Source organism: Thermothelomyces thermophilus, chromosome 3 (assembly GCF_000226095.1).
Source record: "Thermothelomyces thermophilus ATCC 42464 chromosome 3, complete sequence".
NCBI lineage: Eukaryota > Fungi > Ascomycota > Sordariomycetes > Sordariales > Chaetomiaceae > Thermothelomyces > Thermothelomyces thermophilus.
The window spans coordinates 734,182-749,113 of NC_016474.1; the positions used below are offsets into that span (position 1 = coordinate 734,182).

Below are 14,932 nucleotides of genomic sequence, written 5' to 3' on the forward strand. Positions count from 1 at the left end.
CATTGCGTGCAAGTAAAGCTGGCGCCGTGTCAGCAATTGCCAAAGACTCGACTATTAGATACCTAGACACCTGATATCCAAAGTGATACCTCCCACGGATCAAAGGTGCGAAGCAATATAGGGTCCAGGCCACATTTCCAGGCGCGGCGATCACCCGAAGCCAACCGCCTTGGCTGCTGCTTGAACGCCGGCCCCACTGTGCCTGACACTCAGATCTCCCAGATCCCGGTGACCGATCAAGGTCTGGAAACCATAAGAAAAGTACAGTACAACCGGTGAGGTTTCGCCTTTTCGACAATTACTTCGAGGGAACAAGTGGCTTTTCTTAGCTGAAGCTAAACAAGCACTCATTGCGCGACAACCAAGATGAGATCACATATTATTGTGCAACATCGTACAATATTATTCGCCCGGCCCGTTGGCCATCGGCCAGGCCCGCTGCTGTTTGAGGTGTTTGGGTGAACTCTACCGCCCGGTTGCGTAGGATGGATGAAGTGATGCGGCGCGGCCAACAACAGCCGGGCCCGGAGGCGACCGCCGTCATCATGCAGCAGACCGCGCCGGTTTTGGTGACTCGAGAGGAGGCAATAAGTGTCAGTCGGCCGCGCCTTAACTGCCTTGAGCAGACGTTCCCGTTGCAGTTTTGCCATGGCCACCAGAGCAACCTACGAAAAAAGAGGACCAAAGTAGGGGCGACCGCGAGACATGGCAGGCGATATTGGCCCAAACGGCAGCTTTTATCTTGGCTCATCCTAACGAATTCGCATATCTTATGCACGATGCCGACATACTACAGCCCTCCTCCTCCAACCCGTTCCTCCGCCCCAGTCGCATCCCGCTCCATCTCATTCTCGCACTCCGCGCAAACCAGAAGGGGCAGCAACACCACTGCCGCCACCACCAGTAACCGGACCAACCCATCCGCTCTCGAACCCGACAAGCATGACAGACCCGCCGCGGGCGGATACGAGAAGAAGTTCCCTTACCTCTTTCTCGGCAGCATCGCCGCCGCCTCGCTGCTAGCTCACAAGCACTGGCCCAAGGGCTTCCCCTATGGCGAGAAGGAGGACTGGGAGCTGTCGGACCTTGCTTTGCGGGCCAAGCACAGGCGGCTAGCCGAGAAGGCCGAGAAAACTGAAAAGGCAGCTCGTCAGGTAGCGCGAGAGTGCCTTCGCCGCCGTGAGAGGAGAGGTGGTGGTGGTGGTGGTTGGTGCGAAAGAGACTGCAACGCATGTGACGACGCCGCCGAAGGATTGCGAGGCCGCTGTCGCGGGTACGGGCGCGGACGTGGCAAGTGCTACGCATGCGCGGACGAAACGTATGGGCACGTTGACGACGCCCTGAGCTGGGAGCGGCCCCGAGACCGCTGGGGTTCGTCGACCCGGAGCGCGGGCAGCGAAAGTCGAGACCGTGACCGTGACCGGGCTTGCAGCACATGCGGATACTCTGTGTTCTCATCCCGGCGAGCTTCTAGTCGCGACCTTGCTGACCTTTCCATGGCAACCGCTGCTTACCGCCCGTCAGTCCCAGAACGATACCTGCTCGAACAAAGCTCGTCTACAGCCGATGTGTCGCACCCAGGGCTACGGTACTACCTCAAGCGGAGTTCGTCGATTACAAGTTCGAATACAGGGTCGAGGGTCTTGAGCTCAACACAGCAGAGCCACTGCGACGACAGCCGCCCCGGAGAAGTCTACGTCTACCGAGATAGGCCGACGAGGTGGAGGCGAGCTTCCTCTGACATGAGCAGAGATGGGCGAGATGTTGGGGGGTACAGCTGGGACTATTGAGCCAGTTCATTCATTGTTGGGCCAAATGATTCTGGAAGGGCTGGCCGGGCCCCCATTTTTTTCTTTAGCTGGTGCCTGTCTGATAAATAGAGCAGCATCTCCATCGAACTGAGACCGGTGACCCTCCAATGTTGGTCTGTGAGAGCGATGTCGAGGACCCGAGCCATTTTATTCCTGCAAACATCCGGAAGGATACACACCGGGACGATCGCATTTTCGCGACAGAGCACCGCACGAACCCAGATGGTTAGATGGATTTCGAAATCCCACTTCATCGCTAGGCTCTCCGCCCGCGGCATGTGCACCGGCTTAACTCGGTGGTTCAGGAAGCCATTCCAACAGAAACAACTAGAAGGGTTCAACTAGAGACGTCGCCAGGTGGGCAGCCAAGCCCGTCAGCATCATCATCATTATCATAATCGCCGTCCCGGAGAACCTTCTTCCGCTTCCTGCTCTTCAAACCTGCCTTCTTGGAGGTCTTCGTGGGGGTCGTGTCGGGGGAGGTTTGGGGAGAGTTGTGCATGGAGCCCTTCGTGGATCCATTCGGCGGCTCCGGATCCCTCGTCCCGAAGCCGTTCCAGTCCTTACCCGCGGTTTTTGCTACCAAGTAGGGATTGATATCAGCCTTAAACCACCTCTCGGCCCTTGTGGTGCTCCTTGAACCACCCTCGAGCGCGGAGAGCGCTGCCCGAGTGGTGCGCATCCGCTTCGAACTATTAGCACCTTTGCCACCTTCGCTCACGAGAGTGCTCAGCTTGACCCGCTGCTTTTGAAGGTGTGACTCGTAGGCGACGATGCTGCGAACGTACGGTGCCACGTCAAGAGTGATAAGTTTTAGGGTGCGATCAAATACCGAAGGCTCGAGATAGGATACCGGTTGAAGTGGAGAGGGATCCGGAGCGGCAATGGGGTCGAACGCGAAGGCAAAGTCCATGCGATCGATGACTGCAGTGCCCGGAATCGTAGACGTGAAGCTCTTCTGGAGATACCGGATGGCCTGTGTCTCATCAAGAGGATGGAGTATAGCAACCGCTTGTTGCCCGAACGTTCCAGCATGTAGCGACAGCGATGACTTCGCAAGGGATTTTATTGTACAGGCAATCGAAGTCGGAAGTCCGCTGTAGTGAGTGATGACGGGCGAATCGAGATGTGTAATGCCGAGGACAAAGTCCTCGCGAATCTTCGCTGGCTGCTCGGGTTGAGTGGTGTCCATCGGCTCCTGTAACACACGCACGATTAGCTTGAATACGCCGGTATTCCATTTGTGGTCATGTTTACCTCCTTGAACGCAGCAAAGGACTTGGAAGAGCACACATCTGCTACACTTATCGCCGAAGCAAGGTCATCGTACGCCTCCAATGCGGGCAGTCGACCAGCAGGGGTCATGGAAACCGGAGCTAAGCTCTCTGCCCAACATGCGAATTCCGGCGAGTCCTGCCAGTGTCCCGCATCGAGACCCCATGACTCCCAAATTTGACGGAGAACTTCTTCTTCAACGAGCCGCGGAGGGATTTTGGAATCCGTGATAGGGTCCCGCCCTAGCAGGTTCATCCCTAGACGGTATGTATCCTGACTCACCACCCTGATCACCTCCTTATTATCGTCCAGGTCGACACCCATTGGCCAGCGTGGGTAAAACCAGTCCAAGCCGCCTTTTCGGTCACCCACGCCAATCTGACACCAGAACTGCAGATCCATCGTTGCCGCCCGCAGATCACCACCGCGAGAGTCGTAAAGCTGCTCGACCGATTCCCTCGTCAGGGCATGACCTTCGTTTGCCGCGATGAGAAGCAGGCGGTCGACCGCAAGATCCTTGGGGGGAGTGCTGAGTCGAAAGATGCCGTGAAGCGTCAGCGTATGGAGTGGAATGAGCGTTTCATCGTTGCAAGTCATAATGAATGGGCGTTTAGCCTGCGCGATAAGGCCAACAAGTGTAGTCCAGAATTGCTTGTCCTCCTCGTAAAGAATGTCGACTTCTTCCAAGAGGATCAGCGATTGCCGCTGAGACTTGGAAGGCTCCTTTTTGACTTCGGCTTCCAAACCCTTGGTTTGACTTTTCGCTGGCTGCTTGGATTTTCTCCCTTTCGTTTTCGCTTCAAAGAAAGCTTTCATAGTTGATTGCTTTCCCGACTTGATGTCCTTGGCCACGTCGTCGTCGTCTGCTGCCGTATCTTCATTGTTCGGTGCCTCGGACGAGTGGTGTTGTTGGACATGGTGATTCCTTGTCATATCGCCAATCTTCTCCAGCACGTCTTTTCCGCTCCTTCGGCTGCTCGCGTTGATCTCGAAAACTTCGAAGTCCAACTCTTTGGCCACGGCGTACACTGCGGCAGTCTTGCCACATCCCTGCGGACCGCTGATGACCAGCGTGTTTGCGGTCTTGTCACCATCCCTGCCTTTCAGTCGGTTGCTGGACCTCATGACCGTCTTGCGGACAATGCCCCGGAAGCCACTCGGAGCCCAGTCATCCTCGCCTTCGGACAGATCATACCACTCATGACCTTCATCCTCACTCGAGACGATGAAACCGTCGAGTTTCTTCCTGCGCTTCCGTCTGCCGGCATCCGAGAACTTCGTCTTCTGGCCAGTTTTCGGCTTGTCGGGTTCTCCCGAGCCTGTATCTACCGACTGCACCATCAAGGCCTGAAGCCAGTCTCTCAGGAAGAATATCTCCCGTTCCGGCTGAAGCACCTCAGTGGCATTCGTTGGAGCATACTTCTGTACCCAGTTGGCAGTCTCACACTGTGACATGTCGAATGCTGAGAGCGACGAAGATATGCGGCTGAAGAGTCGGGCAAGCTGGGGAGGAGCTCCCATGCTACCGTGATTCCCACGGATAGAGGCCGTTTCTGATGCGGAGGCTCTGTTTGCGAGGGAGGGCTGAAAAGTTTTCAGTTGGGAGAGTACTCTGGATTGAAGCTTGCTCCCACTCTCAAAGTGCTTCTGTGGGAGACGAAGCTCTGGAGGAGGAGGGATAAACTCATCCGTGTTGACGGTTCTCACAGTCTCGGCAACGAGGGGTAACTCCATTGAATCAGCAAGAATACTGATTACGGACTCTCTGGGCATCATCTTTATAGCATTGCCCTTCGATTTCCGAAAAGGAACCAGCATGGGCTCGTTCTCAAGCCCTGGTAACTCGTCCACGTCGCCTCGGACGTGCACCATGCCTTGCCACGGCCAAGCTGGAAGTTTGGCGCCTGGGAACTTCAAGCCTAGATTTTTCACACCAAATTGCGGCATTGGAACCTTAGAAGCCGACACCGCACGGGACTTTCTCGGTGAGCACGGTGTTGAGCAGTAATGCACCGTATTACTGCTCGAGGACGGATCAGGCTTCTTAGGTTTAGGATCCGTAGCGACCGAATTGGTGGCCTTGGTTCGACCCAGAAAGAAGGGGTGAGTGGCTTTTGATGGTTTCGCTGTTGGTGTCTCGTCACCAGCTTTTGGTGAGTCTTGCTTGATGTTGAGGGAGTTCGTCTTCTTGGAGCCGGTGAAAAGGTGCCGTGTTTTCCCGCCGAGGATGCCATCGATCAATTTGCCCAGATTGACGCGAACATTCGGATCAGTTCCGTAAACAATACGCACAATCTTGGAAGCCGGCTTTCGGCCACGCCTGCCCACCATCTTCTCGATTTCATGCGCCTCTTTTGCATCAGGCCGGGGCTCCTTAGGCTTTGGCGGCGAACCTATCGTGCCTGTTTTTGGGTTGAAATGCAACATCTTCCTCGGTTTCGTCGGGGTGCCCTCTGCTGCTCGTGGGGATTCAGTCGGCTCGGGAACACAGCCAGTGATCAAGGCCTTGGAGGGGTCTGCGATCTGGGGAGGCTTCATGTCGGGATCATTGGTCGGTCCTCCACGGTCGTTAGGAGCCACATTGTTCGTCTCGTGGGAGACTTCATCCTGTCCAGATGGATTGGAACTCGAGTTGCCCTGCCGCAACCGTTTCTCACCTTCCACTCCGTTGCTGAGCTTCAGGAAAAGATGCCCAATGTCTCCCCCGCTTGTCACATTTTTTGTCCGTTTGCTTGGCCGCGTTCTCTTCTGCGTATCCTCTTCTTTCGGCTCCTGGTCGGCCTTGCGCCGTCGGCTACGGCATGAATCCGTGTTTTGCGTGGCATCATCATGGCTCGTTTTCGTTTCTGCAGGAGTGTTGGGCGGGAGAACAGCGGTCCCATCTAAAGCCTGTGCATCGCTCTGAGTTGGCTCAATAGAAACGGATGTGCACGCGCGATTCTGTGCAAAGAACGGATGCACTGGTCGTGGAGCCGCCGAGTCGGCCGCATGGGCATTCTCAGCCATTGTGAGCACTGCAACGGCACCCATTGGACAAAGTTCTCGGAGCTATAGAACGGACTGATTGGTCGAATTGACCGGTCGGGGACTGAAGTATTGAGCTCGAAGTCAGCACCAGCAGATACAAAGTGAGACGAGGAGTTGACGTACGGCGCACGAGATAATGGGAGGCTAAAAGACGTCCTGGGCCGCGGCAAAGGCGTGATTGTGAACTTTCATGCTGAAGGAAGGAGTAGCCGGTTATAGATGTAGTATTCAAAATGAAAACGAGAACGTATAAAATTCTTGGTCGGTTGGAGGATACGCAGGAACTCTCATTGTTCGCGGAGAGCCGCGAACATGCTCTTCCGGTCTTCAAGAAGACGCGTGCTTGATCCGCGTCGCGCTTCCTTGACGCCGTGCGCAGTTGGCTGGCGCGCTAAGTGCTCCACTTGCATCATCGAACCGGCCTGCAGACTGGCCCGCAAGGCATGCATGGCTCGCACTGTCCAGCCGGGCTGTGGTAGTTATCGGTTGGGATCAAAGATAGGCCGGCGTTCCCGATAAGCCCACCGCTCTGGCTGCCAATCTGGGCCCCACCTTAATTTTTGCGACGAAGCAGCCTCTTTTTTCCGCCCAGTGAAGCTTCGCGGCTATGGCGACGCCTTCGCCGTGACATCTCCCAACCAGGTCAATTATACTTACGACAGACCCAGTCATGGCGGCTAAGCTTCAGATACACAAGCCATATGTGCTTCAAGCACTCCCGCAACCCCTCGACGGCCCCAACGGCCCGGGTCGCTACCTTGCCGGGGAGGTTTTCGGCCAGAAACAGGACGGCAAGCGGCGGAAAAGGACCGAGCTCGCCGTAGCAATTGACGGTGTTGCTGTATATCTATACGATGTTAGACTCTCGACACCCCTCCTCGACCTTGCTCCTATGCTGACCAGCCATAGATCATCTCCTCTCAGGCCGTCACGTCCTACCTGGTTTCGCCCCAATCCGTCTTCACCTGTGCGCCGTACTCGTTGCGCTGGAGACAGGCGTCGTCGAGGACGGCAACGCGGTATACATATGTTTCGCTCTCAACCAAGAGTGCTTCCTCCTCATCCTTGAAGCAAGAGATTAAGTTGTTCAAGGAGGAGACCTCGGGGACTGGGACGACTACCGCCACCCCCGTTTCCCGTGCGCTGGGCTGCGATGCGCCGATTGTCCACATATTCGCCAGCTCGCCGCGTGCTGCAATGACAAACTTGGTGCGGGACAATAATTCCAATCACGACCTCGTTCTCTTGGCTGCCGATGGCACGATCTTGTGCTTAAATGGGGAGACGCTCGAGGAAAAGTGGCGGGCGTCGTCGTCGGTTCTCTCAAAAGAGCTTCTCATAGACTCAAAGCTAGGTCTACGTGTGGATTTTGTACAGCCTACCCTGGCCGCGGATGTCGTCGACGGAATGTTTGGCGGCAGGAACGAGCTTTTCGGGGTTTTCCAGGAGAAGATCCACCGCGACGGCTTCAACCCAGATTTTCTCGTCGTGATAACCGCGAGCAAGGCGTCCCAGGCGCGGCACTTGCACATTCTCGCTTTGCCTTCGGAAAGGGAGGCACAGCAGACAGGCAACGAGCGGCTCATTTCGGTATTCGCTGCTCCACTTCCCGCGGAGACAGGGTGCACGAGATACCAGCTGGATGTCAGAGCCGGGACACTTCAATCGCTGTCTGGTGGCACAATCGCCACTTATGCCTTTAACAATGGTATTCCTCGATTAGAAAACAGGCTTCAAGTTCCGGCGCTAAGCTCATTTCTCCGGCTATCCAAGACATCCGTCCTCGCAGCTGCGGGTAATGAGTTTGCGGTCTACAATCCCATCTACAGGTCGCTCCAGGCCAGCACCCCTGTTGACCCTGAGATAGGTGGAGATGACGGTAGCGCTTTTGAATTCGTCACATACCTGGCAAGCCGGGAAATCGTGGTTGGGTTGCGTGGACAAAATCTCATCGCCGTCCAGATTGAGGCGCCAAAGAATCGAATCACTAAGCGTCGTGCAGAAGGCTTGCTGACTGACGCAATTCGCCGCGGCATTCCCCGAGAACCACCTTGCGAGAAGCGAGTTCGAGCCGACCATCTATCTTCTGCCATTCTCGCGGAGCCTCTACCTGGTTCCACCGAGGCATCGTGTGCGGAATGGCAGGCCCAGTCTGCCCAGGCTGACGAGTTCCTTCGCAACAACGACCTTCGGTCCTGGGAAAAGCTTTTGGCCGAGGCCTTTAAGGTTCCTACCAAATCTAGCGAAAGCGAAGGTGAAAAGGGAGCGCTCACGGATGGAGCCGCTTCCACCGCACAGCTACCCGAATGGGCATGGCCATCATCAAGAACTGAGTATGCTCGCGTCGATAGGCGTTGGGTATCCTATGCCATCAGCAAAGTTTTCACCTGGGGTGAACAGAGTCACGGCCCGGACAGCCTGCGGCTCGCATGCCAATTCCCAGAGAGCAATGTTCTCACTTATCTCGTTGATGCCGGGCACCTGTCGACTTCAAACATAAAGTCTGCTTTCAGGGACGAGGTTCGAGAGGTGGACGAGGTTGAAGATATCATCGGAAAGGACATCCCCATCCTGCTGGCCCAAGCCGACCCAACTATGCAGCTCCTTCTGGGATACCTTTCTGGAACTCAGCTCGGATCGACGGAGCTGGTTTCGTCCATCAAACTTCTGCTTCGCAGTCTCGGCTTGTTCGAGGATCCATCGAAATCGCTGGTGCGGCTCACGGAGAATGGCGATGAGATGCATGGACAGGAGAATGAAGCCATCAACATGGAACTGGATCGGGCGGAAGAAGAATTACAGATTACGGAGCATTACCTGGGTGGGCACCGGACAAGAGGCTTGGGAGTGGCTTTCAGCAAGTTGGCGGCTTGTCCCTCAGCCGCGACGGTTCAAAGCCTTCGCCGTCTCTTCAAGCCTGAGGAGATTATTGGCCTAATGAATGTGTTGCGGGCCGAGCTCATTAAAGACGGCTGGACGACTCGGTATCTCGACCGAACGGGCGCGGACCAAAGCGAAATCGAGGCGCCTCCCGATGGCAGCATTCAGCTCATTGCAGACCTGATGTCCAGGTGTATTGACTCGGTGGGCCTGGGGGGATGGATGGCATCGGACGCCATGCTCGCAAGCTCCCGCAACCAAGAAGACTCGGCCGATTTCTTCAGCCAGTTCCAGGCGGAGGTCAGTGTGGCCCTGGAGGGCATTATGGAGGCCGTGCATCTCCAGGGAGCCCTGGCCGAGGCTGTCAGCTACGCAAAGAGAGCGAGGAAGGCTCTCGCGGGGTTGGCAAAGGGTAAGGCCGTCTCTCAGCCCATCACCGAAGAGCTCCCGCTGGGGCTCAAGACGGATACTCGGGTCTCTACGGAAAGGGTGAGGTCGGGTGGTGAAATTGTCCCTCGGAGCAGCAGGCAGGTTGGGCACTTCGTCAGCAAGAAGCGGGGCATTTACTCGGTGCATCGCATTTCGGAGGAGACACTGCGTGGTGGGGCCGGCGCCACGGTCGTCCAGGAAGCCCGCTGAGTCCGGAGATAGGGGGTTTTCCAAGCAAGGAGGCTCATGTTCATGCTTGTGTTCGGATCTGTTGGCTGTGGATGTTAAAAAGGTGATGCTGTGATTCTGGACCGTGCAACGATACCCACAGATGAGCGTTTCAAACCTTGTCATCATATCAGCGTTAGGCTGAGCAGTCTCATCTCGCTCGCCCGTCCCAGATTAGGCAACATACACTGCACCTCCCGTTCTTTGTGTCCACCGATGCATCTCCGGTGAGGTTGGCCACAGAGCAGAGAGTGATAACCAGTGTATGTATGTCCAATGTAACCGCATCTTGCCCTGGAGGTCTAGTTTGGGTTAGTAGTAAACCGTCCTCCAATGGACAATGCGCATGGACACAGCCTGCGATCTTGGGACGCCGAGGTGGAGGGATTACGATGTCGGATAGTCGGAATACCTGGTGCTTTTACACCCCTTAATCTACGCCCAAAAGCGATACCGAGATGGCCCGCAGAATACACACTACGTGACCACGAGTGTGCTTGAAGCGGGCAGATTGCCAAGTTCAGTGCAAATTGAGAAAACAGGCCGGGCGACGCGACCCGTGCCACAGCCTTTCCGAGCGACACGACTGCCTGCCTGAACTGCTACATAAGTCATTTCGTATTCTGTTAGTAGCGTACGGCATTTAGTAAGGAGAGATGACCCGCCGATGAGCTCGAAGCTTCCAGGCTACCACTTTTTGCCATCGTCACGAACTGGAGATGCCGAGGCCTTCCGCAGCTCCACCGTACTGAGTGAGACAAGTCCTCGCGAGTGTAATCCGGTGGTGTGACGGTATGTATGTATGTACCTTATGTATGTACAGTACACATGAGAGACATCTCATTCTCTTCCTCCGCTTTCCGCCACCCCACAGCGTTACTGTTCTCTGCAACATTAGGAAACCAAAAGGAAACCGAAATTTATACCAAACCCGGTGTCTCCTCATCATTTGTGTAGACTGTTTGAGAATTTTCGTAGCGTGAGGCGAGCCGATCGCAAACATCAAAGTACGCCGTAGTGGGAATTGGAATGTTGCAGAGGGCCGGCTCGAGGACAGGTTCCGACAGGGTGGCGCAGGGCCAAGCTGTTCCGCAGTGTCTTGGCTGTGGCCAAAAAGTTTCGATGGAAGCCCCCGAAAGCCCTGCTTGCAGAGGCGCCTGATGGTTGGACGTCATCAACCGGGCAAAGCCTGAAGGTGTGATGCATTGTCATTGGCTAGCCCTAACGGCAACCTCTCCACATTTATTCCGTGCAGCCAGTGAGTGATGAAGACGGGAAGCTTGGATCTGCAGGTCGCTGCAACGGATAGACGTCACTTGAACTCTTTGTGTCTCGCCTTGTCCCACACGGACAAACAAGTTCATGTTCTGATCATCCTCGGCCGTCTTTTGTTGAATGGCGAGGCTTCGACACGCCGCTTTTGAAGATATTGTGTAGGCTTACAAAACTCAGTCCAGGAATAGTGCCGGGTGGTTCACAGCGTCAACCTCTGTGATGTTTTAACTATTCGTCCGAAATCGTGACCTCGGCTGCTGCAGTGCATTTGCGGCGACCTGGGACTCGGGTGCTGTTGTCGGGGTCAAGAACTGATGGAGATGGCCTATTTTGACGAGCCGCGATGGGGCAGCCCCACGACTGAGCCTCGTGGATACACAGGGCACTCCACTCGTGCTCTAGTGCTACTAAGTGCCACATGTTTGATGACATGCTGCAACGTTGGCCATGGGTGCCAATCCAAGGGAAGGGCACACCACCATTAACCACCTACTAGTACACGCCTCTTCAGATGCCATGTCCGCTCTCTCGTTCGCGATTCGCTAGTGGCTTCGAGCCCGAAGAACGCCAGCTGGGTGCCATATCCCTGCCTCCTTCACGGCCCGATCCTGCTAAGTAAAGTACACCAACGTTTATTCTCCCTCTTTCGTGCCCGCCCGTTGCCTGTTGGCCCGTCTCTTGACTCATCCGCTGCGCTGCTCAAGAGACTTGCTGTCCTCAACTGCTGCGCCCCACATCTAGTCATCCTCTCCTTCCCCAAAACCTAACAAGGACACTGGGGGCCTAGCGTGACCGACCCCGGCCCCGATCCTGCATCCGGGCTTACGATTCAGCCTCCTCTTTCTGCAGCTACGTACAGGTGACCACCACAGCCGCACGAGAAGCCCGCGGCGGAACGCTCGCCCGACACCTTGGCGTGCAATAGGACACGGGCGGTGCGCTCCATGACAAGATCCGAGGACTCCCCAAGCATCGAGTCTGTCGGTGCTTTTGCGCGACAACTCTATCGACGCGCTCGCGATGCTGGTACCGATTTCGTCGACCTGGCAATAGCCATCCACAATCTGAAGAACGCGCTGAAGCACCTGGAGGCCGAGGCTCGGGACTACGACTCGCCCCTCTATTCCCAGGCCGACCCAGCCGCCAGCAGCGGGACCCAGAACTCGGCGTATTCCAGACAGTTAAGGTCTCTCGTTGAGGACAGCGACTTTGCCCTCAAGCAGGTCGACACCGTTCTAGGGACGCACGGAGAAGGCCCCCGCACGAGCGCTGTAGGGAGAAATCTTGACCGGGGGGAAACTATTCGGAGAATCGATCTCATCCGAGGGGATATTGTCTCCCAGTGCATGAAAATTGACATATTCCTCGACACCGTGCAGCTACACGGCGGAACCAAGCTGCGGCCTCGGCTCGGCGACGTCGACCGCCGACAAATGGAGGTGATCAAGAACAAAGTGGATGCCATCGCCAACCGTCTTTTCCAGGAGAGGAATAACCGTTACTCGCCAGTCGAAGCGGATGAAGAGGAACTATGGCGCAGTTTCAAAAAGGAGCTCGAGCGGGAGGGTTTCTCGCCTGAAGTGCTGCAGAACAACAAGGTACGGATGGGCCCGGATCTACGTCCTCTGCTTGCCCAAGACATCAGGCTATGTCCCGTGGAAGGAGCTAATCCATGTTCTATAGGAGGTCTTGCGTGCGTATGTCCGCGAGCTCGAGTCTCACCAACTTCCGGGTGGCAGCACACCACCTTCAGTTCGCGGCCTGCTCCATGGAAACGAGAAGCCGTCAATGACTGTTCAGTCTACACCGTATCCAACCGACGATGAAGAAGCCAGGATGAATTTGAATCCGAGTTCTCGCAGAAACGAAGGCCGGAGACGTGTACCAAGGCCCGAGCGGACTGACTCCATCCCGCTCGACCACGCCATTCAGCAGCTGAGCTTCGAGCAGTCCTCTTCCTCAGACCTTTCTGACACGGAGTCTACCGCGTCAGCCAACACAGCCCTCATCTCAACCAGAGACCTCATGGCGCTTGATCGTTACTGTGACGGAAAGGTTGCTTCTCTCACGGGGGTTGGTGCTTCGCTCCTGCCACCCGCCCGTGCCCCTTTTTATTTTGTTGCTCCGGGCACGTCGCCTGATACGAGACATCTACCCTCCGGAACTCAACCGCTACCTATCCCAGGAGCTGTTTACCCTGGACATGATGGCCAGCCAGTGACACTTCCCCCGCCGTACCCCAGCGCCCTGTCGCCAGGCTCTCCTCCGCCCCCTTATGGCAGCAGCCTGAGCGCCTCTTCCAGAGATGCCTCCTGCGATCTCGCGACCCTATCAGCCTCCGCTCTCACGACCGGCCACGATTTGCCGCAGCCGCCTCATCTTCCGTCACGGCAGTACAGTCGCCTCGCTCCCGACAGCAAAGGGCAGACCATCCCGCTGGACGCCACCTGGACCAAGATTAACCGTAAGCTTGTGTCCCCTGAAGTGCTCGAAGAAGCCGGCGTGCGATACGAAGCTCGGCCCAGCTTCGTCGCTGTGCTCGGCGTCCTGACACGGGAGCAAATCGAAGACTACGCGCGGAGGAGCTTTGAAGTGCGCAGAGCAAGGAGCTTTCCGGGGAAAACAAGAACAAGAGACACCGAAAGGCAACACGGCGCAGGGCGTCAAGAAACGTATAGAGACTATTATGGAAGGAGTGGGGCAAAAGGAGGAGGAGGACGAGGGGGAGGGGATAGGGAAGCGGTACGGCGGGATCACGAACCCGAACCAGTTTTTGACGCAAGCGACATCAGCGATGACGAGGACAACGGACGCCGTCGAGGGTTTGGACAGAGCCGTAGCCGCGGCCGATATACACCGAAAAACTACGTGCCAGATGAGCACAAGCCGCTGGACAGCGAAGACGAGGAGGGCGGCAAGGTGTACCCCACCATTGTGTCCCCGCCAGCAAGTGTGGATGGTGACAGCCTCTCGCCCTCGAGCACAGTGGGGCCCAAACCAATCCTTAAGAACAAGAACCCGAATCATGTCCGCTTCGGTCGCAGTGGGCCGAGGGAGATTTCTCCGGGGCACTACTCGGAACGGCCGCGGGACCGCGAGAGAGACAGACCAATGCCCCGGGGCAGAGAACGAGACAGGGACCGGTACAGGAGAGACAGGTCGAGAGCTACTGATCGTGACCGCAACCGCGACCATGACCGGGACTGTGACTGGGATAGGGACCGGGACCGGGACCGAGACAAGGACTTCGACTATCGCTCTTCCCTCAAGAGGCACTCGGACCGCGACAGGGACCGAGACCGAGATCGCGATCATGATCGGTTTCGCGATAGGGACCGAGATCGTAACCGCGACCGCGACCGCGACCTGCCACGACGTGGAGAAGAGGACAGGCCGTCCCGGAGGGCTGCCCTGAAAGACGCCGCCGGTGCCATCGGGGTTAGCGGCGCCGCGGCGACTCTGCTGAGCGTCTTGACACAGGCCGTGACCCACCTATAAGAGGAGGGCAATCGGGGAGGAGATTATGGAACGGAGGCTTGCTTTCGAATGGGTTTCATGATGCATACCCCTTCCTCCTCCCCTTTCCGTTGTTACCTCTTTTCTCCGACATGTATTCGGCCCAAGACCGAGGAGGGCTCAGGAAAAAATGGACATGAGATACGACCAAAGGTTTCTTTGGAAGAGTGAAACCTGTTAGTTTACTCCGTCGCTTTATGGATTTTGAAGTGTGATGGTGTTATGACGAGCTCTTCTAACGAGCAAATCTCTTTTCTTTATCCGAATCTAGAGCCATGCCACGAAACTGTTAATTTTGAGGTAGCTAAGGACGGAGAACGAAAATTGGAGATACCCAGATAGCATTGCCGTCATTATCCCACCATGATGTTCAACCCTAAAAACATGCCGTGATAGAAGAACCCCGACTCCGGACATGCCACCCGATAAACGCTCGCTCGACGCTTCATGCTCATGACATCCCAACGATGGCACCACTTCCCCTCAGTATC

At 56.1% G+C, this 14,932-nt stretch overlaps 4 protein-coding genes across 4 annotated transcripts; 3 read left to right on the forward strand and 1 right to left on the reverse strand.

Annotated features, from left to right (window-relative positions):
- The first annotated feature begins 232 nt into the window (after nt 1-232).
- On the forward strand, nt 233-2,207 carry MYCTH_2303395 (uncharacterized protein). Its single transcript, XM_003662548.1, has one exon. It carries the CDS (start codon nt 780-782, stop codon nt 1,788-1,790), a length of 1,011 nt encoding a protein of 336 aa, XP_003662596.1. The 5' UTR covers nt 233-779; the 3' UTR covers nt 1,791-2,207.
- MYCTH_2061173 (uncharacterized protein) lies at nt 2,149-6,092 on the reverse strand (the record flags this gene model as incomplete). The annotated part of the gene is made up of 3 exons (XM_003662549.1): nt 2,149-3,009; nt 3,069-3,701; nt 3,765-6,092. 3 exons carry the CDS (start codon nt 6,090-6,092, stop codon nt 2,149-2,151), a joined length of 3,822 nt encoding a protein of 1,273 aa, XP_003662597.1.
- Nucleotides 6,093-6,690: 598 nt separating this feature from the next.
- MYCTH_2303398 (uncharacterized protein) lies at nt 6,691-9,792 on the forward strand. Its single transcript, XM_003662550.1, has 2 exons — nt 6,691-6,969; nt 7,023-9,792. The coding sequence occupies exons 1-2, from the start codon at nt 6,784-6,786 to the stop codon at nt 9,630-9,632; spliced, it is 2,796 nt and encodes a 931-aa protein (XP_003662598.1). The 5' UTR covers nt 6,691-6,783; the 3' UTR covers nt 9,633-9,792.
- Nucleotides 9,793-11,613: 1,821 nt separating this feature from the next.
- On the forward strand, nt 11,614-14,722 carry MYCTH_2303400 (uncharacterized protein). The gene is made up of 2 exons (XM_003662551.1): nt 11,614-12,523; nt 12,609-14,722. Exons 1-2 carry the CDS (start codon nt 11,870-11,872, stop codon nt 14,421-14,423), a joined length of 2,469 nt encoding a protein of 822 aa, XP_003662599.1. The 5' UTR covers nt 11,614-11,869; the 3' UTR covers nt 14,424-14,722.
- Nucleotides 14,723-14,932: the final 210 nt, after the last annotated feature.